Source organism: Chamaea fasciata, unplaced genomic scaffold, assembly GCF_029207755.1.
Source record: "Chamaea fasciata isolate MVZ Bird 193981 ecotype frontalis unplaced genomic scaffold, bChaFas1.0.hap1 SCAF_21, whole genome shotgun sequence".
In the NCBI taxonomy this organism is placed as follows: domain Eukaryota; kingdom Metazoa; phylum Chordata; class Aves; order Passeriformes; family Sylviidae; genus Chamaea; species Chamaea fasciata.
The window spans coordinates 7,086,217-7,113,094 of NW_027094106.1; the positions used below are offsets into that span (position 1 = coordinate 7,086,217).

The following is a 26,878-nucleotide window of genomic DNA, read 5'->3' on the forward strand; positions in this document are numbered from 1 at the left end:
GATTGGGGACTATTTGGGGTCTGCTCCCTACTGTGACCCTTTAAGCACTTGGACCAGAGGGGACACCCCACAAACAGCTGCGGGGGGTCAGAGCCCAGCGGGGTCCAGGGGAGCGGGGCCGCATCGTGCCCCCAGCGCCGTGGGGCACCCCCAGCAGCAGGGTGACCTCACCGCAGGCTGCCGAGGAGGTGAATCATGACGTCATGGGGCAGCGGGGCTGGCAGGGGGATGGGGGACGCTGTGCGGGGACAGGGGCGGGGGGATGCGACCACCGCCCCCGCCACGGCTGAGCAGAGAATAATGCCGGGGGGGCTTCCCCCCACGGGAGGGTGGGGAGCAGCGGGGTGGGGGGGCCAGGAGCGTGGCGCCGGCGGAGGCCGGGGCGGCCGCAGAGGCCCAGCCTTGCATTGTTCTCGGGCGGCAGCCGGAAAACGCGACGCCCGCCCGGGAGAGACGCAGGCGGAAAAGGAAACGGGGCTGGGGGCCCGTGCCTGGTGCCGCGGGGGCGGGAGTCGGGGTCCCCCCACGGCCCCCACCTGGTCCCCACCTGCCGCCTTCACCCCTGCCCCGCCATATGCTCGGGCCCGCTGCCCCACTGGGGGAGCGGAGGTCAGTTGGGAGGGGGAAGAACAGCCTGGGAAAGGGGGGAATTTGGGGAGGATGCTGATTGTCAATGGGGTGCCCCTTTGCAGGCCCCGCCGCGGGATCGGGGGCCGCGGTGATGGGCTGAGCGGTGCGGGAGAGGGGCGAGGAAAGAGGAAGATGAAGATGAGGAAGAAGAAGAAAGGGGCGATGACGGGCAGGGCAACTACAAGTCCCATGAGGCCGGGCGGTGCGGGGGGGGCCGGGGAAGCACCGGGCGGGAGGTGGCGGCCCGCCCCGCCCCGCGCCCCCCCCGCCCCGCGCCGCCCCGCGCCGCGCCCGCCGCGCCGCTCCAGCATGCACGGAGGATGCTCGCGTCTTGCTCGGGCAGGAAGGGGCCGGAGGGCAGGTACCCGCTGCACTACCTCGTCTGGCACAACCGCGCCCGTGACCTGGACCGGGAGCTCAGCGCCAAGCAGGTGGGGCGGCGCGGGGACACTCCCGGCACGGCCCGGCCCGGCCCGGCTCCGCTCGGCTCGGGCTGATGCAATGCTCGGGGCCGGGATGAGGATGAGGATGGAGATGAGGGGGGTGTTAAGGATGGGGTCGCTCTCTGCGCTGGCGGGGCTCTGGGGGTGTGGTGTGTGTCCCCACCTGCACCCCGGGACTGTGCCTGCTGCCGCCGGGGCTGTCAAGGAGCGCTGGGTACCACCCGCGAGTCCCCTGCATCCTCCAGCTCACGCAGCCCCGAGCATCCCTCTGCACGTGTCCCCAGCTCCCTGCTAGGCCTCTGCAGACCCCCGGCCCGCACCCCGCTTCTCAGGGCATTGCCACCCCCCTGGGGGTGCAGCCTTCAGCTCCCCACTCTCAGGCTGGGCCCCTCCGGGGGCGGGAGGACGAGGGCCCTGATGGTGCCGGGGCGCAGCCCCCCAGCCTCACCAGGGTTCTTCTCAGGGTGAGGAGACCCACTTTGTCCCTCAGCCCGGGAACCTCCCAGCCGCCCGGTGATGGAGCGGGGTGTGGGTGCTTCCCCGGCGGGTTCCCAGCCTCCCTCTCCCCCGTGGCGTTGCAATTCAGGTAATTAAAACCCAACCCCGAAGACGCAGGAAACCGCAGGCGCTGGAGGGAGGCTGGCGGGGAAGCTGTGCTGAGCATCCCCAGTCTCTCGGCCCGGGTCCTCAAACCCCAAGGCACTGAGGGCCATGCTGGATGGACCCTGGTGATGCATGAAACGGGGGTCATTGTGCCGCGAAGCTCCCGCCGGGATGCAGGCGATGGCTCCCGCCACACCCGTCTCCATTGTGGGGTCCAGCCGGAGGCTGCGCCAGCATCGCCCTGGTCTCCCACCCCATGGCCAGTGTTTTGATATTCGTGCTAATTTGGGGTCAGTTTTCCCAGGAGCCCAGCGCGGCAGAGATCAAAGCTGGGCTCGGCAGACGGGGGGAGGTGGAGGGGCTGCGGTGGGGGGGCTCTGCCCTGCTCGCCTGCAGAGAGGCTCCAACCCTCCAGCCTGGGAAGTAGAGGGGCTCTGCCTTGGCCCCCGCTGGCATTTGCTGGCTGAGAGCAAAACCAGCCATGTGTGCACCCCGGGGGAGCACGGGGTGGGGCCCATGGGTGCTGCAGGTCAGACTCTGGGACAGATGGGGGCTTGGGGGAAGGAGGTGAGGGCCAGCCCAGGCTCCCTGCTCTGTCCAGGGCATCCAGGGACATGGCTCAGCCCTTATCCCTGCCAGAGCATCCCCCAGGTAAGGGGTTGAGGCTGGTGCTGTGTGAAGTGCTGGAGGCCGGGTGCCCCCTGCCCAGGGCTCTGCCCTCCCTCTGCATTGGTGACCCCCCCAGGACAGTAGCTCCTCGTGCTGCCCCTCCCAAGTGCAGGTGTTTGGGCTTGGGAAGCACTGGGGCAGCTGAGAGCATTGCTCCTCTCCATGTCCTCATGAGGGCTGTGTGTCTGTCACCCCCAAATTGTCACCATGAGCTCCCATCCACGCTTGCCTCCACAAGGGAGCAAGGGTCAGTGGGTCCCCTTGACAGGGCCATCACGAGGATGTGACAGGCAGTGTCATGGAGCCTGTTGTGTCAGGACACCCCTCACTACAGCCTGCCCCCTCGGGCGTGACAGGGACCCGGGGCTGCCCAGGGACAGCACTGCCTGGCACCATCTTCCCGTGCTGGCTCATGTCCCCTATTGCTACCCAGGAGCAGGAGCTGGGGTTCTCCAAACCAGGGACAGCCCCAGTGGAGGGACGTGCTGTGCCACGTGCCTGGCTGGCACAGGAGGAGCGGCTGAGCTGCGGTTCTGCACTGCACCGTTGCCACCCCAAAGCCACCCCCGTCCCTGTCCCCATCCCCGGTGGGTGTCACGACCCCAGGATGGGCAGTGCCTGGAGATCTGTGCTGTGATCCCCAAGCCGGAGCCAACCCAACACCAGGGCTCAGGACTGAGCTCTTGCTGGCAAAATCTGGGTCATGCCATGTCCCCTGGGGTGGCTCCAGCACCATGTCCCCACACTCGGGACCCTCATCCTGCCCAGCGCTGGGGCAGGGCTGCAGCTGGGGAGTCCCACTGAGCCTGCAGCCCCCGCCCCCAGCTGGGGGGCGATTGCCTTAATTAGAGTCGTTTCATTAGTGCAATTAAGAAGCAGCAGTCGCCTGGAGAGCACTGGAGCGGCACATTGACTCCCAGGGAACTGGGGGGCCGTTTTCTCCGTTGGTGTGGGCAGACTGGGGGGGTCCCCCTACCTGGTGAGTCCCTGAGGATGACGGGCATGGGAATACCCACAGCCTGGACAGGGATGGGAACATCCCTGGGGCAGCAGGAATGCAGGACCTGCCCAGAGGGAGCCAGGGATGTGCTGCAGGTGAGACTCTGGGTGCCAGGGAGCCCATACTCCACCTCTGCCCACGCCCAAGCACCTCTGGTTGCCTGGTCCCAGCTGGCACCTTTGGGTGCTGCACCCCAGGTTTATTCTCCTGAGGGTGACCTCCCCAAAACCAATTATTTGGGGACTGCCCCATTGCCTCCTCCCCTGGCAGCATCTGAGTGCCCCTCTCCGGGCACAGGGCTTCTACCCCAGCTGGGTGCTCCGGGCACAGAGGGTGCCCCCCCTTCCCCAAGCCATGTCCCCAGCTGGGCATGGGTGTGACGCCGCTTCCTACATGGGGAGCGGGGCCCGGGGGTGCCCACCCGCCACCGCACCAGGGATTCCTCCGGGCTGGCTGGGTGCCAGGCTCCGGGTTTGGCACAAACAACGGCAGCCCCAGCGACGGCTCCCCAGGGCCCCGGGGATCCTCGGAGCAGCCGCTCCGCTCCCGCAGCCGCCCGCCCCCGGCTCAGGCAGGGGAACACGTGCGCCCGCCGCAGCCCACGGCACCCGCCGCTCCCGGCCCTGGTGGAGGGGGGCTGCCAGCAGCTGCTGCCTGGCAACTGGGCACACCCCCCCCCCCAAATCCCAGAGGTGGGGGCTTTTCTGGAGCTTGCAGCTGCATGGAGATGTGCAGAGCTCCGTGCACTGTGCTAGGGGTATCTGTGGCCCCCGCTGCCATGCCGTGCCCCTGCTCCGTGCCTGCCTGGTGGGTGCAGCCCAGCCTGGCTGTGACGAGGTGTGCTGGGTGCTGGCAGCTACCAGTGTGCACTCACATGCTCTCCACGGGTCTGGCAGTGGCAGCAGGGAGAGGCTTTTGAGGTGCCTCTCTTGGGGGAGGTCAGGGGTGGGGATGCTCTCCCAGATACTGTCAAGTGTTGGCTGTTTCTGTGTCTGGGAGCTGCACGTCTGTGGCAGAGCACTGGAGAGCAAGGTCTGGCCACCCCAGTGATGTCAGGGCCTCATTCCTTCCTGGCAGGCCGACATCGAGCAGCTGGACCCCCGAGGACGCACTCCCCTGCACCTGGCCACCACACTGGGCCACCTCGAGTGTGCCAGGGTGCTGCTGAAGCATGGCGCCGACGTGGGCAAGGAGAACCGCAGCGGATGGACAGGTGAGCGGGTGGCTGCTGCCCTCCAGCCTCCTTCAGGCTGCCCTGAGGCAGACACAGGCATGGAGATGGGCTTGGGCACGAGCATGGACACAGATGTGGACATGGACACGGGCATGAACACAGGCACAAGCATGGTCATTCTCGCCCTGGTGCTGCAGCTCCCCAAGGCACTGCTCACGTGGTGCACCTGTGCCCAGCTCTGCAGTGCCATGTGGGCCATGCTGTGCCATGCCATGCCATGGCCCTGGACACTGTCCCTTTGCCCTGCAGTCCTGCAGGAGGCTGTGAGCACCCGTGACCTGGAGCTGGTGCAGCTGGTCCTGCGCTACCGCGACTACCAGAGAGCCATCAAGCGCCTGGCCGGGATCCCCGTGCTGCTGGAGAAGCTGCGGAAGGTACCTCCCTCAGCAGGGGCTGCAGGGGCTGCGGCCACGGGCTTCCCCTGACCCCTCTGTGCTTCCCACAGGCCCAGGACTTCTACGTGGAGATGAAGTGGGAGTTCACCAGCTGGGGTGAGCTCGGGGCACAGCGTGGCTGTGGGGGGAGCGGGAATTTCCCAGCAGAGTCCCCCAGCCCCAGCATCCATCCCCATGCCCAGGTTGGGGGTCACCTGCCCCCTTGCCCCCCGACACCCCAAGCTTGCAGACCCCCATCCCGCCAAGGCATCGTGTTCCCCAGGTGCGTCCCTCACCTAGCTCAGTGCTGGCAGCCCCCTCGGGGGTGCAGGTGTCCCCATCCCTGGCTGGGCTATCGGTGTTTGTCCCCCAGTGCCCCTGGTGTCCAAGATCTGCCCCAGCGACACCTACAAGGTGTGGAAGAGTGGCCAGAACCTGCGGGTGGACACCACACTGCTGGGCTTCGACCACATGACCTGGCAGAGGGGCAACCGCAGCTTCGTCTTCCGGGGACAAGGTGAGGTGACACCGGCGTGTCCCCCTCACTGGGGAGTGGTGCCGGGTGACACGGTGGGGACCGTGGTTGTCCTGACCCCATTCCCTGCAGACAGCAGTGCGGTGGTCCTGGAGATTGACCATGACAGGAGGGTGGTCTACTCGGAGACGCTGGCCCTGGCTGGCCATGACCAGGAGGTGCTGCTGGCTGCTGTGCAGCCCACCGAGGAGCAGGTGATGGGGCGGCTGACGGCCCCCGTCGTCACCACCCAGCTCGACACCAAGAACATCGCCTTTGAGAGGTGGGCTGGGGTGGCACCGAGCCCACCCCCTGGGGCTGCTGGCACCCTGGGCTGTCCTAGCAAGCTCACGGTGCCCTGTCACCCCAGGAACAAGTCCGGGATCCTGGGCTGGAGGAGCGAGAAGACAGAGATGGTGAATGGGTATGAGGCCAAGGTGAGGGGCAGGGAGCTGAGCTGCCCAGGGGGGTGTGGTGCTGTGAGGTGCCCACCTCTGCCATTCCCCCTCCTCGGCAGGTCTATGGCGCTTCCAACGTGGAGCTGATCACACGGACACGGACTGAGCACCTCTCAGACCAGCACAAGGGCAAGAGCAAAGGTGGAGCCAGCACGGGCTGGGCGGGCAGGGCACCCCCGGCTCTGCCCTCACCCCCTCCTCTCCCACAGGCTGTAAGACCCCCCTGCAATCCTTCCTGGGCATCGCTGAGCAGCACGTGGGGCCCAACAATGGGGTGAGTGTCTCAGGGGTCGGAGGGGGTGGCCCTGCAGTCAGACGTCTCCTCTCACCCCGCGGGGCTGTCCCCCCACGCAGACGCTGATCACGCAGACACTGAGCCACGCCAACCCCACCGCCATCACCCCTGAGGAGTACTTCAACCCCAACTTCGAGCTGGGCAACCGGGACATGGGCCGGCCCATGGAGCTCACCACCAAGACACAGAAGTGAGAGGGGGAGGAGCGGACAGGGACTCCCTGTGTCCCCACCTCCACTGCTGCAGAGCTAGGGGTGGGGACAGGTGGGGGTCTCCAGCCCGATGCCTGTCCCTGGCAGGTTCAAGGCGAAGCTGTGGCTGTGTGAGGACCACCCGCTGTCCCTCTGCGAGCAGGTTGCCCCCATCATCGACCTCATGGCAATAAGCAACGCGCTCTTCGCCAAACTGCGGGACTTCATCACCCTGCGCCTCCCGCCTGGCTTCCCTGTTAAGATTGGTATGGACTGGGCTCTGCTGCTGACCTGGCTGGCACAGCCAGCTTCCCTCCTCGCTTTTTTTCCCCTTTTCCTGCAGAAATCCCCATCTTCCATATCCTCAACGCCCGAATAACCTTCGGCAACCTCAATGGGTGTGACGAGCCAGTCAGCTCCCTGCGGCACAGCCCCAGCAGCGAGGCACCCTCACCCAGCAGCGACTCCTCCAGCGTCAGCAGCTCCAGCTCCCTCAGTATGTTGGGGGACGTGGGAAGGGGTCCCAGTGGGGTCTGAGGGTACAGCTGGTGGGAATGGGTGGAGTAGGAAGGGGTCCCACAGGGTGCTCAGCCAGGCCAGCTCTGGTCTCCCTCTCCGCAGCCTCGTGCCGAGCGTGTGAGATGGACCCGGCGCTGTTCGAGGTGCCGCGGGGGTATAGCGTGGTGGGCACCCACCAGGACGCCCTGAGGGAGGATGAGGATGACCTGCTGCAGTTTGCCATCCAGCAGAGCCTGCTGGAAGCGGGCAGCGAGTACGACCAGGTGGGCACAGCCACCCCCTCGCCTCTTCCTGTCCCCATGGCTGAGGGACCCCCCTGCGCGCCCCATCCCGATACCACCTGGGATCCTCACCCCACCTCTCCCCATCCATGCGTCCCACTGTGGCGGGTCACAGTTCATGCTGGGGGGGCTGTTTTTGGGGTGCCACCCTCCACGCACCCCTCTGTCACCGGCCACAGGTGACCATTTGGGAAGCACTGACCAACAGCAAGCCGGGCACCCACCCCTTGTCGCACGAGGGCCGCCGAGGAGACAGGTTGGTAAGGTCCGGCCAGCCCCCTGGGGGGAGTGGGTGTGGGAGCCGAACCCGCGGGGCTCCCACTGAGCCCCTGGTGCCCCCAGGACTCCCCAGCACACGGCATCCCCGCGTCCCCCCGTGGCCCCGGCGCCGGGGGGTGGCAGGGGGCCCGGCGCCCTGTTCCCCAGCTACGCCGAGCAGCTGCGCCTGGCCATGGCGCTGTCGGCGCGGGAGCAGGAGGAAGCGGAGCGCCGGACGCGCCAGGAGGAGGAGGATCTGCAGCGGATCCTGCAGCTCTCGCTGACGGAGAAGTGACCCCGCACCCCCACTGAGCCCCTCGCCCGCCCCACAGGGGATGGGGATGCGGCCGGGGCCGTGTCTGGGGGCACAGAGGGGCAGCGGTGTGGGGGGAGCCAGTCCAAGAACTGCAACTAGGGAACGGGGGAGCAGGATTTGGCCCTGGGAGAATGTCCCCAGAGCTGGGCCAGTATTGGGGTGAGGTGGGGGCACCCCACAGCAGCACAGGGTGGGGGTGGGTGTTAACCCTGCACCTGGGTTAAGGGAGGGCCACTCCACGGACTGTACCCCTTCTCCAGGACAGCCCTACTACCCCAGCTGCCCCATGGGGTGCTGCTCAGCCCCTCACCCCAGGAAGGCGGTGGGGGGCACATCCTGCCCCGGATGGGTGAGCTGCCAGTTGTGTGGGGTCCTGGGGTGCCCCCAGAGCCAGGGGGCTCTGCCCAGCTCCCTCTTCCCCCCCTGCCCAGGCGCTACCAAGTGCACTTACCCGGGAGCTGCTCTGCCTGCCAACACGGGTGGGGGCTCAGGCCTGTTGTACCCCACAGCCAGTGAGGGGCTGCACAGCCGCCCCCCATGGCACGGGGACTGCTGGGGCAGCTGAAGGGGTGCCTGTGAAGGGCGGCCCGGTGTCACCCCCCTTTACCCCTGCTCTCACCCCTCCACCCTGCTCGGATGCCCCCCCTTGGCAGCGCTGCACCCCCCCGTCCCGGGCACTGATCCCGAGAGAAACCTTACGTCAAATGGTGCTAACCCCGGCCCCCTGCCCCGGCTGCTCCCCCTTTGCACACGGGGGGCTGGGGGCTGTGGGGTGAGGGGGGGCTGGGCTTGCTCTCCTGGGACTTTTCATACCTGGTGCCCCTCCTTCCACCCACCCGTGCACCCCACAGCAACATCTGGGCCAGGGCCGGGGGAGCCCGAGCAGCTCCGACTGCGGCCAACACCAATAAATGCTCTTTAATGTTTGTCTCTCTTGGCCTCCGTCTGCCCGGGCCGGGGGGTCGCAGGCAGCAGGGTGCAGGCAGCACCCCCGGCACGGTGGTCCCTCGTCCCCGGCACCTGCCACGCAGCCAGGGGTGGCTGAGCCCTTTATTAAAGGGGTCCAGGAGCAAAGAGCCGGTTGGGAGCACCCGCCGAGGGGTCGATGGAGCAGGGGGAGGTGAGGGGTGATGGGGTGGGGGTGTAGCACCGTACACAAGCACATCCTGGCCGGGGGGTCCGGCAGCTCCCTGTCCTGGGAGGCTGCTGGTGCGCAGGTCCCCGCGGAGGGATGCTCGGCAGCCCCAGCCTGCGGGCACTGAAGCGGGACCCGCTCGGGTGCTGCGGGCGCAGGATGCGACTGATGCCAGTGGAGGCGGGGTCAGGGTCCGACCCCTCCCTGCCCCTTCGGCTCCTGGGGAAAGAACACGGCTCCGGGCTCCTGCCCAAGGTGGGGACTCTGCTTTAATCCCCGGGAGGCCGGGGCAGTCCTGGCCCTGCCCGTGGTCGTGGCCGTGGCCACCGCGCTAGTCCGTGCCGTTGGTGAACTGGCCGAGTTTGTTCTCCAGGTCGGAGATGCGCTTCTCCTGCGCTTGGACCGTCTCCTTCAGGGCACGGATCTCCTCCAGCACCTCCTCCAAGGCTGGCTGCTGCAGGGAGGGGGGACACAGGGTCACCGACGAGTCTGGCCCCTTCCACCCCACCCGAGGGCAGGGGGGCAGCCCTGCTGCCACATCCCCATCCCCCGGACACTCACAGAGAAGTCGGAGTCGCAGGTGGAGTGGCTGCGTCGGGGGCCTGGTGGGGGTTTGCTGTCCAGGATGTTCTTCTTGACCACCTTCAGCTCCCGGTTCTTGATGGGGACGTACCCATCCCGCAGCGAGATGAGGATGGGCTCTGCGTCCTTCCCCGACAGCCACTCGTCTGCCTCCAGGGCCGGCTCGGGGCCTGGCGTGTCGGGGTAAAGATCATCCTGGAAGAGGTCTGACTGCGGGAGGGGGAGAGACCATGGTGAGATGTGGGGTGTCCCCGCGCCAGGCCCCCACCTCCCCTGGGAGCCCCCCAGGCTCACCTTGCGTGGCACCGTCATGACAATGGGCTCGCACTTGCGCTCGTGCAGCTTGAAGAACCTGCGTGGGGCACAGGCAGTCAGGGCCCAGCTGACCCCCCTGACCTCCCCGGCTCCCCCCCAGCCCTCTCAGCTCTCACCTGGCGATCTCACACTTGCTGACATCCAGCCCACGCTTGGGCATGAAGCCCATGCCCCGCTGGGGCTCCTTGCTGCTGTAGGTGTTCAGGTAGTGCACGTAGGGTGCCTCATCCGTGATCTCGAAGTACCGGATGCTGCTGTCACCCTGCGGGCGTGGGGACAGGTGACAGCCAGCCCTGGCACCCTCAGGGACAGGCTGGCACGGGGGGCGCACCCCGGGGAAGGGGGGTTACCTTCCCACAGAGGTAGACGATGCTGGAATCGGCGTCGTAGAAGGGCAGCAGGACTCCATTGCTCGTGTCCATCTCTTGCAGGGCAATGGGCTCCTCAAAGTTATTCTGTGGGGCCGGAGCAGCGGTGGAGGGGTGTGAGCAGTGACCCCAAAACCCCCACCCTGGTTAGTCACACACATTAGCCACAGCACACTGGGGGACAGGGCTTGTCCCCTCTGGGGTACACAACCCCCCAGGCAGGCAGCTTGGCATGCCCCCCCCAGCTCCCCGCCCCACTCCTGTTTACCTGCACGGCTGGGTACCCCCCCCAGCCTGGCTGTACCCCCCTTCCCCAGCATCCCCTGCCTCCCAGCCTCCTCCCCACCCCAGCACAGCACGGCACACTCGGGAACTTGGCATCTTTGGGAGGGGGATGCAGTAGACACCCCATCCTAGGGCAGGGGGTTTGGCAGAGGGTCTGGGGGGGCCAAGTTCCCAGGGCAGCACTCCATGCGGCCTCGTTACCGGGTCCCACAAGCCCAGCTCCCGCTGGCTCATTCTGGTAAAGCCCGTGGTAAAGATGTGTCCTTCCCGTGTGAAGATGGCCCGCACGGGCCTCAGCCCTTCGTGGGGGGCAAACCTCTCCTGGAGAGAGGGGGAGACAGTCAGCACGGGGCATGGGAAGGTGGGAAAACGGAGGGGGTCCGGATCTGTCCCCCAAAACAGCCGTTGAGTCCTATTCCATGATGCTCCCTGAGCGCACGCGTTGCCAGAGAGCATCCCCGGCACCCAGAGTGTTCCCGGCTGGGCTGAGATCTGTGGGATTGGCACAGGCACCCCCGCTTGGAGCGTCCCTCCAGTGTCACCACGGCCAGGCTGGAGCCGCCGTCTCGTACCAGGTCCCAGAGGCCCAGCTGCCGCTCGCTCATCCTGCTGAAGCCCGTGGTGAAGATCTTGCCATCGGCCACGAAGATGGCGCGGATGGGGCGGGTGCCGTCGTGCGGTTTGGTTTTCTCCTGCGCCGGCGTTAGCGGGTTAAATCAAACACAGAGACGCGCGGTGCGGGGTTAGTAGGGTCAGGCAGGCACTGGGGGGGGACCCCGCGGTGGGATGAGGGGGGACACGGAGGGGCACTCACCGCTATGATCTGCTGCTTGCGGGGGTCGATGACACGGACCTTCTTGTCCTTGCAGGTGGTGACGAGGAGGCTGCCGTTGCGGTTCCAGCCCACGTTGTAGATGAGGTCAGTGTGCATGTCATCCAGAGCCAGCAGCATCTCCCCGGTCCCCACATTCCAGAGGATCACCAGGTTGTCACAGCCTGCAGAGGGCCGAGGGGGGCAGATGCTGTCACCCCATGGATCTCCTGTGACCCCGGGGAGGGTGACCCGGGACCCCCTTACCTGCGCTGAGCAGGACGTTGCGGGCGGTGGGGTGCCAGGAGATGATGCTCACCCGCTTGGAGTGTCCCTCCAGTGTCACCACGGGCTCCGTGATGTTGCGCACGGGGACATAGTCGGGGATCTGCCACACCTGGGGGGAGGGAAGGAGAGCGGGGCGTTGGGGATCACCCCGTGTGTGAGCACTAAGCGGATGAGGGCCTCGGAGCCAATTAACCTCATCATTAATCCCGGCTCAGCCTGTGGGGAGGGTGGTGAGGGAACACCAGAAGCACCTCCATCCTGGGATGCATCCCCAGCACTCGGGGTGCTGGTGGGCACAGGGAGGGGGGGCTCGGCCGGGGTGCAGCCCCCAGCCCCCCCCCGGCTATGCCTGCGTGCTGAGTCGCCAGGGAGGGTATATTTAGCACAAACTGCTGCATCATGGAGCGAGCAGCCGCCGCCAGCGCGAACGCATGGCACCGGGGCTAAAAATAGGCCAGTGACACTTCACAGGCGGCGAGGGAGGGGGGGGATGCTCTGCATCGCTCCCCCAGCGCCTGCCACCCCCCTCCCGCACAGGGTCCGGCCCCTCACCATGACGGTGGTGTCCTCCGAGGCGCTGGCGATGACGTTGTCGTTGTGGGGACACCAGTCGATGTCCAGCACAGGCGCCGTGTGTCCCGTCACCAGCGGGTGGTTCTTGTCCACCCGTCCTGTCTGCAACGGTGAGGGGCTGGGATGAGTCCCCTAGGAGAGACCCTGCCAAGTACCCCCCAAAGCCCAGCCTGGCCACCACGTGGGGTTGTGGCACAAATGGGGACGTGCAGGGGATTCCGGTGGTGGCCGGAGATTTGCGCCTGCCGTGAAGGGGGAAACTGAGGCACGTGGAGCAAATGGGGCTCACCTGGCACAAGGCCTCGTAGGAACACAGGGGGGAATGATGGGACCCATGAGAGGTTGTTTTGTGTCTGCTCTGATGGCAAGGAGGGGCTGGGGACCCTGTCCCAGTCTCTCTGCCAGGGTTGGCAGGGCAGACTCCTACTCCACTGGGTGCTGCTCCCTGGGCATGCTGTGCCCCACAGGGAATTGGGGCTGGGGAGAAGGCATCTGGGGGGTTCTCAGATCACCTTGGTTGCCCCAGGGATGTCACCCTTGGCAGGTGCCAGTGATCACCCAGGTTGTTCCTGCCCTGAGCCCCCACATGAAGAGGGGGTGTTGGGACAAAGCTGGGGGACTCTGGGGCCACAGCAGCTCCCCAAAAGCAAAACCCAGCAGCATGTTCCCCCCAACACATCTCAGCGGCGTGGCCAAACCCCCGCATCGTCCCCACTCACCTTGGCAAGGGGCAGGACAATGAAGGCCCCGCCGCCCCCAGACTCCACGATGATGGCCACAAACTTGGGGTTGACGGCGCAGAAGGAGCTGTCACACGTCACCTTGGAGACACGGATGTCCTCGTACATCTGGTCTGCCTTCACCGGCTGCCCGAACACATGCCGGAACTTGCTCTGGCGCACCACGCGGCGGCTCATGGCTGGGGGGACAGGGTCAGGCCACCACCTCCCCACCCCCGCACAGCTTGGAGGGGTTTCAGACCCCTCAGGCCTCGAGCTCAGAGAGACTCCTCCTACTCTGGCCACAGTGGGAAGCCTGGGAACACTGAGGTGGCGGGGGATGAGGATGCGAGATGGTGCCTGATGTGGCCCTGACCCCACATCAGGGAGCAGGGGCAGCCCTGGTGCTGGGATGTGGGGGTGCTGCAGGTGCCGGGGACTGTCAGCTGGTGGCCAGAGCCACCTGACACTGGGCAGGGACATGGCAGGGACTGGGCAGGGTCACGGCCATGCCATAACGCACAGCTGTGCTATGCCCTGTGGCTGTGCCATATCCCACAGTTGTGCCATATCCCAAAGCTGCGCTATATCCCACAGCTGTGCCATGCCCTGTGGCTGTGCTGTGCCCCGTGGCTGGCACTGGGGTTGGCACATGAGCTGCTGCAGCAGAGTAGCGGGGCGGAGGGGACTTTGGGTTGGACATAAAGGTGCCGTGCACCAAGTCACAGCTTGTCCCCTTGTATCCCATCCTGCATCAGCAGCCTGAGGCTGCCTGGCTTGACCCAGCACCCGGGAGGAGGGCTGTGCCTCCAGAGCTGCCTGCTGGTGGCTCACGCCTCCCTCCATGGATCCCTGGCCCCTGCCACGGATCCCTGCCACCCACTCTGCACCCCTACCTGGGTAGCGGCTGGACCTGGCACAGACACACAGCCCCATGGGCACACTGGGGTGTGGAGGAACACCCCCCGTGGCCCCAGTGGGGTCTCCAGCCCTCAGCCACAGCTGGGCACGATGCCCACAGTCACCCATCTCTCCCTCCAGCCTGTCTGCTCCTGGGACCTACCCCTGGGGGAGACTGAGACACTCAAGACCACAAAACCCCTGTAGCTGGGGCTCTGCAGCACCCATGAGCCACTGGCTACCCCGGGGAATCCCCTGTGCTCTCTGGGTACACAGCCATTATCAGGAGCCACATCCAGCCAGCAAACCAAGGCCAGGCACCCCTGTCCCCAGCCCATAGAGCCGGTGTGGGCAGAGGCAGGAGCAGATCTGCTCCTCCACATCCCGGCCGGTGGATTTTGTATAGGGCACATGCAGCGCCCTGCCAAACCCCTTCTGCCCAGTCCCTGAGTGTCCCCGGAGTCCTCACGGCACTTCAGCATCATCCCTGGCTTGGCTGAACGGGCTGGAGCTGGGTGCTAAGGGGCCCAGAGCTTGGCTGCCAAGCGGGGCTGGACAACGGCACTGCTGGTGTCACCCCCCAGGTGTCGAGCATGGTCCCCAGCCCCGGGGAGGAGCGAGCAGGCTCCGTGGGGATGCTCCCCCAGCGCCTCAACCACTGCCAGTGGGAGTGGAGTCTGGGGTGTCAGCACGCAGGGAAGGAAGGGACGGCCTGGCTGTCTGGGCAGGGTGCAGGCAGGGGCTGGGGGGTGCAGGTGGGGGGCAGGTGAGGTGCAGGCAGAGTTGAGCAGGGTGCAGGCAACGTGTGGGGTGCAGGAGGGGTTGGTAGGAGCAGGTGGGGTGCTGGCAAGGTGCAGGCAAGGCTGAATAGGCTGCAGGTGTGGGGTGCAGGCACGAGAGCTGGGTGGGGTGCAGGCAGGGCGCAAGTGGGGTCGGATGGGGCGCTGGCAAAGAGAGGTGGGGTGCAGGCAGGATACGGGCAGGGTGCAGGCAGGATACAGGCAGGACAGCCCCGCTCCCCGCTTCCCCGGCCGTGCCATTACGTTGCCACAATTGAATCCGCAGCGACTGCTCGGGAACGACCAGAGGTCACTGTCCAAATATAGCCATCTCCGCCGGCGGGCGGCGAGGGGCCGGGGCCCGGGGGGCTCAGCCCCGCTCCCCGCGTCCCCCCGTCCCTCCCCACCGCGCTCCCGCCGCCCCCGCCCCGCGCCCGGCTCCCACCTGCGCTCGGCGGCTCCTCCGCGCCCGGGCGCGCCCGGCTCCGCGCTGCGCCCCGCTCGGCTCCGCTCCGCCCGCTCCGGCCGCGCTCAGCCCCGCTCCGCTCCCCCCGGCCCGGCTCGGCCCGGCCCGGCCCCGCTCGGCTCCGCTCCGCCCGGCCCCGCTGGGCTCGGCTGGGCTCGGCTCGGCCCCGCGCGGTGCCGCTGCCGCAGAGAACAGCTGAGCCGAGCCGGGCGCCGGGGCCGGCACAGCCCCCCCGCGGCGGGCACCGGAGGGGAGGGGAGGGGGGGCCCGGCCCGGCCCCGCCTGCCCCCGCACCCTGCCCGGCCCCCCGCTCTGCCCGCGGGGTCGGGGGCAGCCCCGGCACGGCCGCCCCCCGCTCCCGCCCCAAAAGCGGGAGGGTCCCAAGGGTGCCCGCAGCCCCCCGGCGCGGTGCGCGGGAGCCCCTCGGGCTGGGAGATGGGGGGCAGGAAAAGCCCCCTGAGCCTTTCTGAAGTATTGGGAGAAACCAAGGGGCGGAGCATCACTCCGGGGGACGCTGCGATGTGTCCCCCCACAGCTCGGGGCCAGCCCAGCCCCACAGGGATCATGGCCATGAGCTGCCCCTGAGGCTCCCAACGCTCAGAGCAGCGCACCCACCTCCCCCAGGAAAAAGGGGTCTGCAAGCCCACCTCAGCCCCAGCCCAGCAGGATGGTTACAGGCGCATCCAGAAATCACGTTTGGGATTCAGTGAAGCCCAGCCCTGCAGGGATGCCCTGGCCCAAGGGGATTAAGGGATTGCAGGGTTCAAGGACCAGAGGGAGGGGAGCGGTGGTTCCTGGAAAGGCAGCAAAAGCCCTGGACCCTACAAGGGCACCGTGTGGAGCTGGACGAGCATTGGCTGAGCGGGCAGGAGGGGGCAGCTGGCAAAAAGGCAGGAAGAGGTGACATCCTTGTTCGCCCGGCCAAAGGGGTGGCAGGGAGGGAGGGGGCTGCAGAGGCACCCCTTGCTTGCCCCGTCCCACCACGGCCCTGGCTCTGTCCGTGTTTGGGGATGGAGCAAGTGCCATGTCCTGGGTCCTGAACTCCAAGACACATCCCCATCAAGTTAAGAAAAGGCCCTGGGAAGCCTTTCCCCTGCTGGTGCTGGGGGGAGCTGGAAGGGATGGGGCACCCCAGAGACGCTGCCAGACCCCCAGTGACAGCCCTGCCACCCCGGCCCCACACCCTGGTGCCCACTCCTTTCTGGCCTGGTGAGAAGCTCCTACGTGGATTGCGAGGCTGAGCCCAGGGAATTTGGCTTTCTCCTCAAGTTCCTTGCTCACGGCAAGGTCACAGAGACCCTTGCACTGCCTTTCTTGCCACAATGGAGCAAAACCTGAGACAGGTTGTCCAGTGACCAGCTAAAACCTCACATTCCCCTGGAGCTTAAACCCAGGACCCTCCTCGGCTCCTCTGTCTGCAGCAGTGCAAGGAGGGCACCTGCAGCACCCTGACAGTTTTAAATACAGAACCCTCGGAATCCTCCCTGCAACTGCAGTGTGATCTGGAAGTACCTCTTGCTTGGAAGCACTGCTCCAACACTTGGGGCAGGATGGGACCATCCCCTAGAGGGAACAACCCTCCTCTGGCTTTCCAGATCCCCTCTGCCACCCCATGTTCTGAGAGCAGCACAGATCACTCCCTCACCCCCAGCCCCGATCCCAAACAGGAAGCCACACAGCTTTGTCATCTTCAAAATAAAACTTTTATTCATTCGGTAACAAGAACATTGAATCTGCACATCAGTGCACAAGTTCACATTTAAAAACAGCTGAGCACATCGGTCATAAAGTCTTTAGGGGGAAAGGGGACGATCCCAGCCACCGAGGAAGATCCAGGAGGGGCAGACAGAAGCGCTCTCCTCCCTGATTTGCAAGCCCACCGCCAGCTGCTCGGCCCTGGACAATCCCTACAAACCAGCGCACGGACGTCACATCTCCATAAAGGAAAATAAAAGGCACTGGCACCTTCTCTTGTGCCAACAGAGATGTCTGCAGCGCAGGCGGGCTGTTAGCACCTCTGGCAGCACTGCCAGACAGGCACCGAGCCCTGCACCAGCCCGGGCCCTCCTGCGCCAGGCCAGCACCTGCCTCCGCCCCACACCAAGGGCTCCCCACACCTTGGGGAGAAGTGGGGGGGGTTTGTGTGGAGCCAGGACCGGATTAAGGCAGGATGCACCGTGCGGGGAGCAGGGCCCTGCGGTGGGTATGGCTTCCTCCTGCCAGAGAGCTGCGGGGCTCCTGGAGCCCCCGGCAGGTGCAGTGCCCCTGCGGCCACGGATTCCCAGCTTGCTCCTCCCCAGGAGGTCCCCGGAGCAGCCGGAGGTGGGGCGGGATCCCTTCCACCAGGTCTTTGCTGGCAGAGGGACACGGAGCTAATCCCTGCTCCGTTTAAACATCCAAGTGACCCAGAAGCGGAGTCACCTCCTGCCGCCCGCTGGGACCGCGCCCCCAGGCAAGGGCCGAGAGGGGAGAGATCTGTACAGGTCACAATTTCTCAAGCAGACCGGACACACACTCACACACACACACACGCCACCCACACACACCACCGAGTGCAACAGAACGCAGTGTAGAACCAGTTTCACACACACACAGTCCGTTTGTGCAAGGCTCACACGTTACAGTACGGCCGGGACGGGGCAGCGATGGCTGGGATATTGTACAGGAGTCAATGTAAACAATAAAGCGTCCTCCGAGAGGCTTCGCCAGAGACCAAAGAACAGTTGCTTTGTACAAAAATGCCCTTAAAACAACAGGTTTCTCCCGAACCCCCTCTACCCGCGAGGCTTGTCAGCTGCTGAGCACCCTGGAGGTGCTGCTGCTCCCCGTGGTGCTCAGCGGGTCACAAGCAGCTCTCGTGGGGTGGCTACAGGAACCAGGAGAGAGTCATCACCCTCCCACGAGCCACCAGCATGGAGAAGGGACAATCGTTCCCAGCAGAGACCTCTGATGCCAGGGGCTTGATGGCTTCATTGCCCAGACACTGGACAAGGAAGTCCATACCCCTCCAGTCCGTCTCCTTCCTGCCATCCCGCTCAGAGCCTCCAGACCTCCAAGGCCTTCATCACTCTGTAAGAGAACCACCTTTCCCAACTGCCTCTGCCTGCCCACAGCCTTCTCAGAGAAAAACCAGTTGTGCTGGGCCAGAGCCAAGGACAAGGGGACAACAAAACACCTCCCTGCAGGGGCCTCTGCCCCTCTGCTGCTCTCTCCAGCTGAAGCACCCAGAGAGCAGCTGAGTATTGGAAGGAAGCAGCATTTCTGGTCTGCATCGAAGACCCTTCCCAGAGGGCATTTCTCCTGAGATCAAGCCGGGCAAAGAAACCCGATCCTTCTCCTCCCTCCTCCTTCCTTCTCAAGGGAAAAAAAAATCTACACAGGGCTTCTCCCTCCCACACAGATCCTTGTCACCAGGACACGCTGCCAGCCAAGCATGCACCCTCCAGTGCAAGGCAGGCTGGTGGCAACCAGTCCCTTCCACCCGTGGAGGGGCAGGCAGGCATGTCCTTGGGATCAGAATGGTGGGTCGTGGGGCCTGATGAAGTCTGTGGGGCAGGCAAGGATTGAACCTTTCTCCAGATGACATGAGCCACTTGGCCTTTCCACAGTGTCTGCCCAGCTCCGGAGCCAGCTGGAGCGGGCTAGGAGAAGCCACATGTCCTTCAGTGTCCCAAAGAAATATCTGGCCTCCTGGGCCAGGGGCTTGGGTGACTTTCTAGTGACTGAAATGGCCTGGGATGACGTGCTGTTCGACCCAGGACAGGGCTGTGCTCCAGCACGGGTAACAACCCCCTGCCAGAGTTCAGGAAAGGCAGGGATAGCGCTTGTGGCTGATGGAGCACAGACACCCACAGACCTTGCCCAGGCTGCAAAGCAGCACAGGAGGACCCCTGGGGGTTACAGGAGGGCAGCAGGGCGACATTACCCTGCCAGCCAGCTGTGGGCTGAGGATATCCCACTCCCCTTCCCCAGGGCAGGTACATGCTGCTTCCCAATACTCCAGAGCGCTCCAGTGCCGTGGGCTTCTCTCCAGCTCAAGAGGAGTTTGTCCCATCTGAGCCTGCAAGGCTCTGCAGCTTTAGGGCTGCTTTCTAGGCATGGGCTTGGCTGCTGCTGCTCCCACACTAAGTCCTCTCCATGCCGGGCTTCAGCAGCCCGAGCCATCCTGCATCTTCTCTTTGCTTTGCTCCTCCCCAGAGGGCAGGTCTGGGCCCCAGCCAAGCACCAGCTCAGACAGGACCTGCCACGGGATTGTGGACAGGACCCAGAGCTCCCCTTGGCCTTTCCCTCTGCTCCTACAGCACAGGGACAACTTGCCGATGCACACAGATAGAAATGAGGAGCTTCGATTTAGCCAAACTGCTCAGAAACCACAAAATAATTTGCTGGCATTTGGAGCAGAGCCTTCACACACAGTTTCTCCAGGGAAGCAAGAACCTGCAGAATGGCTTGGAGCAGTCAAAGAGTTTCCATGTCCAACTGACACTCCTGGAACCCAGCTTCAAGGAGGAAGGAGATGGGCAGACACAGCGTGCCCCTCCCACAGTGGGTTAACAGGGGTTCACACAGGACTGGAGGAGAAGGGACACATTTGGCATCGAGGCTCACTTTTGGAAAGGGAAGACAGCTTATAATGTCAAATCCACTCCCATGTTTGTGCATATCACAAAGAACAGCACTGAGTTTGAGTCAGGTGGGTTTGTTTTCCAGTTTACAGAATGCAGTCTTGCCCTTCTTTTTAAAAAAACCATAGAAAAGAACAACAAAAAAAATCATATAAATATAATATATACAATTTAGGGAAAAAAAAAAAAGAAAATAAAAGAAAAAACTTCCAGGAAAGATTTTCCCTCTGGGTCTAGAATTAGGAGTGACAGCAGAGAGGACAAAGCTTTGCATTAAGGGCAGTATGTCATGTAACAAAAACAGCTCAAGTTTTGGGAGCCACCAGAAACACCCGTGAGCATGGCAGAGGGGAGAGGGAAACTCAGGCAGCACAAGAAAAGCTTTGGGGCAGGGGGCAGGCAGTAGGAGGAGGGCAGAGGACAGATGATATGGCCATGAACTTGGAAGGCCCACAGCAGTATTCAAGTAATGGGAGGGTTAAAACCCTAATGAGACGTTTGTTTTAAAAGAACACTGGCTTTGGGGGTAGAGGTGAACGTGGCAGCTCCTGGAGGAGCTCTGCCCCACCTCAGCACAGAGCAGAGAGCTCTGTGTGCCCCATGGCAGACGGGAGAGCTGGTCTTGGCGCTGCCCAGGGTTGTTAGAACTCATCCATTGGGAAGATTTACCCCTGTGTGCTCCTTATGAGGAAGCACCAGCTGAACTGAGGCCAGGGCAGCTTTGTGAGGGATCTGCCAGCATGGTGGAGTTCCAGTTTGCAGAATAAAATAAAGGCCAAACAAAGGGACCTTGGCACAACCTTCACATTTACAGGGGCTCTCACCCCACCAACTGCTCAGCACCATTTCAAGGCATGGGGAAAATTCAAGTTAGGAGCTAGGATGTGGTTGTAAGCAAAACTCCACCTTGCCAAAGCAAGCCAACATCAATTTTCTCATGATAAAGGTGTTCTTTTGAAACAAACTAACAACAACAAAAAAAGAACATTTGAGGTTATCCGAGTTAAACTTAAAAAAAACCCAAACAGTCCTGCAGTCAGAGTCACACACAGAAGAACCAACCCACACCTACATGCGCCAGGAACAGTAAAATGACAATATATATAAAATTAACCAATAAAGTGCATGTTCCTTATATTACACCTGCCCCTCGCGTGAAAGCAACACCACAGGTTCTGGGTAAGAAATCACAGCCAAGGGCCCAGGATCACATCGTGTTGTAGAGGGGATTGGTTGTCCGCTTTTTGTCATTGGTCTTTTTGAGCCTCCTCAGAGGGTGAGTTCTCCCGTGCTGCTGCCGTGGGGCGACAGCCAGAGCTTGAGATGGAGACAAGGAGTCCAGGACCTGCACCTGGAGCAGCGGAGGGCCCTCCCCGGAGCTAGTCCACGTTGGATCTTTGCCGGAACACAAACTCTGCTGGCTGGAGCTGCACTCTTTGGCGTACTGAGCCAGCGGCCTCTCCACCGGCTTGCTCTGGGCAATGCACTCGGCTGTTCTGAGCTGTTCCACAAAATGCTTAGTGGGCTCCGGGGAGGAGAGGCGATGCTTCCCACACGCGCTCTCCGAGCCCCTCTCCAACCTCCCCCCACAAAAGCCTCGACCGAGGGCAACGCAGGTGAGAAGCACGGGGTTGGCATTGGAAGAGGCCGACTCCTTGTTGTGCAAGTCGTCCTTGGAGAGGTCCAGGCAGTCCAGTTTGGCCAGGGACGCCGAGCGCTTCATGTGGGAGGGTCTGGTGAGCCCTGCGTGCCGGATCCGAGCCTCTATTTCCTTCGCCCGCTGCTTGACCGGCCTGGGGCTGCTGCAGCGCTCCTCCACACTGAGGCTGCTGGAGCTGTGAGGGAGGCTGTAACACAGGAACGAGATGTCCAGAAGGTCCATGTTTTCAGCACGCTGCCTAGTGAAGTCCTCGCTGCTCAGCTGCCTCGAGATGCCAGCACCGTCCCCGCAGAGAGGTTTGGGACCGTCCCTGAATGGGAGAGTGGCGTCTCCCTCGGTGCCACACGGCGTGACCGGCTCATCGTCTGTACCCGTGCTCTGCTCGGTGACACCTTCCAGGTGAAGGACACACGGGAAAGGAGAGCGCTCGAGGCTGCCTGAAGGTGGACAGGTCACCTGGGCAGAGGGAGAAGCAGCACCGAGGTGAGCAGATGTCCCGCTGCCTTCCTCGCTGGGGATGCCCACGGTGAAGGCGGCCTGCTTGCGTACCGCGTGCTCCGGCGGCGAGGGATCCACTGGAGCCTTCTCCAAGCACATCGAGGGGTTCAAGTTTTCATCTAAAGACGGGGTGGCCGTGGCCAGCCCGCCCTGCTCACAGCTTGTGTCGGGGTGCTGCTCCGCAGGCTTGACCGTGAGGGTGTATTCAATGATTTCGATTCTCCTTGGGAGGAGGGAGGGCAGGGATGGTTCCTCTGTCCCGTCAAACGAGACCACTGTCCTGTGCTCTTGTGCTGCTCCCTCCTGCCCTGGGCCGGGCTCTGCAGGCAGGGAGTCCTGGGGGCCGAGGGGTGCAGGCAGGTGTCTGCCCACAGGCTGCTCTGCCTCGGGAGGCAGCAGCAGCTCCTCAGCGCCCCGACCCTGAGCCTTGTCACCCTCCAGAGCCAGCTCCAGGGGCGGCTCCTCGCTCTTCCCCCGTGGCAGGAGCTCGGCAGCAGGAGAGTCGTTCCTGGAGTTCTTGCGGGTGGGTAAAGTGCAGGCTGGGGTCGTGTGCTGGTGCTCCTGCTCCTGCCTCAAGCGCTCCTCAAACTCCAGCGTGGCTCTCCGGACGGAGCCGGGGCACCACTTGGGCTCAGGGTTGATGGAGCCACGAGGCTCCTGCTGCTCCCCACCGGAGCTGCTTTCCTCCAGGTCTGATTTACCAGAAGACAGCTGCAGAGATGGGGCTTCTTCCTGCTCAGTTGGCAGAGGGTCTTTCTCCTTTTCCTGGTGTCCAGCACAGGCTCCTTCACTCTGTTCCAACTTTTCTGATGCCCAAATCACCTCCACTGGCAGGTCATGCACCGTGTTCCTCTTTGGTGTCTGGCTGAGATTGGCTGACCCCTCTTTCTGCTGGGCAGGTCCTGCTCCCTGGTTGATTGACTCGATCTCTGTGATAATTTCCTTCACAGAAATGGCATTTTCTGAGTGGGATCTTGTGAGATGACCTGCACCAGGCAGCTCAGGGACCTCCTGCAACACACAAACAGGAGAATTACAAAGTGCATCAGCCGTGCTGACACAGAGCAAACAGCAGCAGGTTAGAGAAAACAGAGGCGCACATCCCTAAAGGAACAAAGAAGCATGTGGCAGTGTGTGGAGAGAGATCACAAGAGCAGTGATCACTAATACAGGTTTTTTACTGTCTCTGAGACTGAATTTAACCTACTCCAGGCTGGATTTTCACTTAGACTAAGATCTAAGAACCTTAATTGCAACAAATGCCAAGGATAAGGTAGCTTTTTTGGTTTTTTAAATGAAGAAAAGTCCAACAAACAAAAAGAATCCTAATACTGCTAAAAGTACCATTTTGAACTGAAAACATGACAGATTCTGCTCATGTATGGAGAAGTACAGCAAAAAGAATGACCAAGGTTTCCCAGAGGAAAATGGCCAGGGAGGCTCCCAATCTCCACAGACACTCTCTGCCAAATCACAGGAGAGAGCATTGGCCTATTATATTTGGAAGAGCCTTACTGCCTCACATGGAGATGGAAAAGATTCAAGCAATGCAGGATGGAATTTAAATAAGAGAAGCTCCCAGAAAATGATGGCCCCGGACATCATCAATCCCTGTGAGAGTCCTGGAGGCTGAAAAGCAATTATGAGAAAAAGGTACCTAAATTTAGAGGTTACTAAATTTTGTCAAGACCATCTCTCTACCCAGGAGAAGCGAGCCATGACATGCCCAATCCCATCACTCCAGACCTTGGACAGGTTAATTTCTTCCTCCAGCAGTGGAAGCTCTACACCTGGCTTGATTTACTACCCCAATGCTGGTGCTTCCCAGCCAGGTAAATAGGCCAGTTTTGCCCCACTCTTTGGTGGATTTCTCAAGTCAGATAAATATCTGTGCAGATTTGGGACACTGGCTCGGCTCAGGGTCTGGCTACATTAGTGGGTCAAGTCCCACCTTTCTGCTCTCCTGATGCAAAACTCAAAAAAATAAGTTTCTCATGAGAACAGCACAGCAGGTCGGGTCAAGGTCAGCTCATGGCCCTGCCAATGCCAGCAAACTGATGTTTAAGGAAAAAGTGCAGAAAAGGGCAAGTATCTAAAAGGGAAGGAAGGGAGAAGCATCTAGCAATCCCTCCTGTTTCACACTGTGTCTAGTGAAAGCAGGGCTAGAAAATCCCATCCACAGCCACCCCACAGCAGAAAACAGCCCACAGATAGGGTCAAGCAGCAGTTCCTAAAAAGTCTGAGAAAGTTATTTTAACCTTTTGTTGTTCTTCATCTGTGGAAGAGTCATCTGATGCCTGAGGAGAGTTTCCAGGGCTGTTCCTTCGAGTATCTGCACCCCCATCTGCAGCAGGTGGCACTTCCAGCATGGGCACTCTGGAGACCCCATTCCTCCCAGTCCCTTGCTCCTCTGGCCTGGAATGGGAGTAGGTGCGTGACCGGCTCTCCTGGGAGAGCTCCACGAATTTCTCCAAAGCGCTGAAGAAATCAATCCTGTCTGTGCTGAGGTCTGTCACTTCGGGCTGAGGGTTCTGTTGGAGACCTGGGGAATTTTGGTTTGGGGATTGGGGGAAGTCTTTTAAGCATGAAGTGAATTCTTCCATGGGAACCAAGTGCACGTTCATATCAGGCTTAAGGGCATCTTTTTCTAGATCGTCCACTGTCAGATCGGGAAACTCAGTTATTTCCAAGGGGTGCTGGAGCTGCATTAAGGCCTCAGAAGCACGGCAGTTGTCAGGGGGGACAGAGTCTACACAACACCCTGCCGTACAGCCATTGATATTGTTCAGGTTCAGCTTGTCCTCCATCTGCTCAGCGTGGAAGTCTCTGCAAGTAAACTCTAAGTGGATCCTTCTCTCCTTCACACACACGTCCTCGATCATGTTTGAGTCCTCTGGGAGCTGCTGCTCCCTGTCCAGCTCAGCTGAGTAGATGGGAGACATGGGCTGCTGGTTGTCATTGGTCTTGGCCTCTGAGATCTGGTCAGCTGAGGTGGTGATCTCCTTTTTGTTCAGCTCCAGCCCAGCCTTGCAGATGGGCTCGTGGTGATCCGAGAGGTCGCTGTCCGAGTGTGAGCGCCACAGTTTGTTGTGCCGCTGTTTGCTGAGGGGAAGGAGAGCGAAGAAAAACAGTGAGTAATTTCTGTACACCACAGCCAGATCCACCTTGTTGTAAGAGGACACAACCTACAGCAAAAACTGTGCCAAATGCTGGAGTCACTGACCACAACTGCAGCTTCACCTGAGCAGTTCAGGGCCAGACCTGCTGCTGGAGAAGTTGGTCCAATCACAAGCTACTTTCCAGGAGCTAAATTCCATGGCACCACTCTGCTCCACACACCCCTCCCTATTCCTCAGCAGCACTGGATCCGTCCACTCAACAAATGCAATGTTTGACCACAGAATAATTGACCACAGAATTTGGTCCTTTCCCAGCCAGCACTTTTCCATTTGCTAGCAGGTGAGTGGTGACCAGAAGAGAAAGAACCCCTTGTGCTGGACACAAGCAGGTGGTGGACACTGAATGAAGTCCAATTTCCCTCCTGGTTCCTCCTCTGAATAGCTTCAGTCATCAATAACAGGCTTGGTTACAGTAATTTGTAACAAAGGGATAGGGTGGGATGAGTAGAGGCGGGTGTGTGCAAAAACACACAAGACATCCTCAACAGTAAACACACTGCCCAAATTACCACCCACCTTCCACAGGAAGGAAGCTCAGAACTCCTCCAGCTCCTGGAAAGCCCCTTTAGGAAAGTCTGAGCTATCAAAAGGCCAAGTAACTGCCAGTGGCATTGCATCACCTTCCTCATCTCCACCTGGCAAAATCCCCAACCCATGCACCTGGGCTTACAGACAGCACTCCAGGCAACTTCTTGCCATGAAATGCCAGAGCTAGCCCAGGGTTTGCCGAGTGGCCACGGCCACAGGGATGTGTTTCCACCCATTGCCCCTAGGAGGAACACAGAAACCACAGAAACCTCCTTGGAGCTGCAGATCTTGCAAAACCCCTCCAGTCCCTTGCTAGCATGAGCAGGCGCTCCCAGACACATCCAGTGGCCACAGTAAGTTAATTAACAGATGGTACTGAGCTAATTACAATGTGCCAGTTCAGTTGTGGGTGCCCAACAGCTAAGGAAAATAATCCACTGCAGATTTAGCTTTCCAACCCTATAATCAGTGACAACCTTCTCGTGTGACACAGGGCAGAATCAGGTCCTTCCACAGGAGAGGAAGGTCAAGATCAGAGGCCAAAGACACTGTCCTGGGGTGCACATGCTCTGTCTCCAGTGGGTTTCGGAGCAATTTGACAATGGCAGCAGGAACAGGCTTGTCCCTGAGGCACATTCTTGCTTGGGCTCTGTATGGAATGTCATCTGACATCTCTGCTCATACGACCTGGGGTGCTGCTGGTGCTTTCTGGGGGCACTTCAGTGCTCAAATCCAGCTCTCTGCTGCACAATTGATTTTGAAAGTGAAAATTACCCTCCTGTGTGAGCAACTGGCACAGATTTGAGGACGAAACCAGATGTCAAGCGCCACTGGCAGAGGTGTGCTGTGCTATCTTCCAATCTGACACTTCCTCAGTCTGACAACCTGCATGAGGTGCAGGGTCAGAGAACAGGAGCTCACTTCCCTTCCCACAGCCCACAGCCATCTCTTGAGCTTCCTGGGAAACATTCCCAGTGCTTGTACCCACACCAGCTTTGGACCAGGAGCCCCCCACACCTCCCACCAGCTCTCCAGGCTTGGGTATAAAACTGTTGTTGATCCACAAGCTGCACAAGGCACAGGAGATCCCAAACACTGGTTTCCTGTAACTTATCTATAACTAATAACAGAAACAGGCCTGGCTCAGCCTTGCTGTGTTTATCAACAGAGGGAGGGGACAGTTTAACTAACCCCAGGAAGTATGACAGTCCCAAAGAGCAAAACACACTTGTTGTTGTGACTAAATGCAGGCAGGGGGTTTTCATTTTACAGCTGGAAAACATATCCCAGTTGCTATAACCCCAGCACAAAACCGTAACTGGATAGTGCGAGCACATGGCTGCCCTCACATACCTTCCCCCTGAAATTGGAGCAGTCACATG

General features: G+C 61.8%; 3 protein-coding genes across 8 annotated transcripts in view; 1 reads left to right on the forward strand and 2 right to left on the reverse strand.

Annotated features, from left to right (window-relative positions):
• The first annotated feature begins 473 nt into the window (after positions 1-473).
• On the forward strand, positions 474-8,711 carry ANKRD13B (ankyrin repeat domain 13B). The gene is given in 17 exon segments (XM_066201702.1): positions 474-609; positions 693-844; positions 847-1,061; positions 4,423-4,558; positions 4,829-4,953; positions 5,025-5,070; positions 5,327-5,470; positions 5,561-5,750; positions 5,838-5,904; positions 5,985-6,066; positions 6,135-6,199; positions 6,280-6,410; positions 6,520-6,677; positions 6,755-6,907; positions 7,033-7,193; positions 7,391-7,467; positions 7,554-8,711. Coding segments are annotated over 17 exon segments (2,148 nt in total). The 5' UTR covers positions 474-574; the 3' UTR covers positions 7,765-8,711.
• A 460-nt stretch (positions 8,712-9,171) lies between these two features.
• Positions 9,172-15,170, reverse strand: CORO6 (coronin 6). 4 transcript variants are annotated; one of them, XM_066201706.1, is made up of 12 exons: positions 14,986-15,067; positions 12,862-13,061; positions 12,122-12,244; positions 11,549-11,678; positions 11,285-11,466; positions 11,043-11,162; positions 10,672-10,791; positions 10,168-10,272; positions 9,934-10,079; positions 9,797-9,854; positions 9,482-9,712; positions 9,172-9,374 (listed from the first exon to the last, which is right to left on the reverse strand). In XM_066201706.1, the coding sequence occupies exons 2-12, from the start codon at positions 13,057-13,059 to the stop codon at positions 9,252-9,254; spliced, it is 1,536 nt and encodes a 511-aa protein (XP_066057803.1). In that variant the 5' UTR covers positions 13,060-13,061; positions 14,986-15,067; the 3' UTR covers positions 9,172-9,251. The 4 variants fall into 4 exon arrangements, with proteins under 4 accessions (XP_066057803.1, XP_066057802.1, XP_066057800.1 ...); XM_066201705.1 differs by lacking the exon at positions 10,672-10,791 and having other exon boundaries at positions 14,986-15,170; XM_066201703.1 differs by lacking the exon at positions 11,043-11,162.
• A 1,516-nt stretch (positions 15,171-16,686) lies between these two features.
• Positions 16,687-26,878, reverse strand: part of SSH2 (slingshot protein phosphatase 2) — a 90,872-nt gene continuing 80,680 nt past the window's right edge. For all 3 annotated transcript variants that reach the window (XM_066201691.1, XM_066201689.1, XM_066201690.1), the window contains 2 exons: positions 24,048-24,891; positions 16,687-22,800 (listed from right to left, as the gene is read on the reverse strand). In XM_066201691.1, coding sequence (XP_066057788.1) covers positions 20,839-22,800; positions 24,048-24,891 — 2,806 coding nt within the window. In that variant the 3' untranslated portion in view covers positions 16,687-20,838. The remainder of the gene's footprint in view (positions 22,801-24,047; positions 24,892-26,878) is intronic.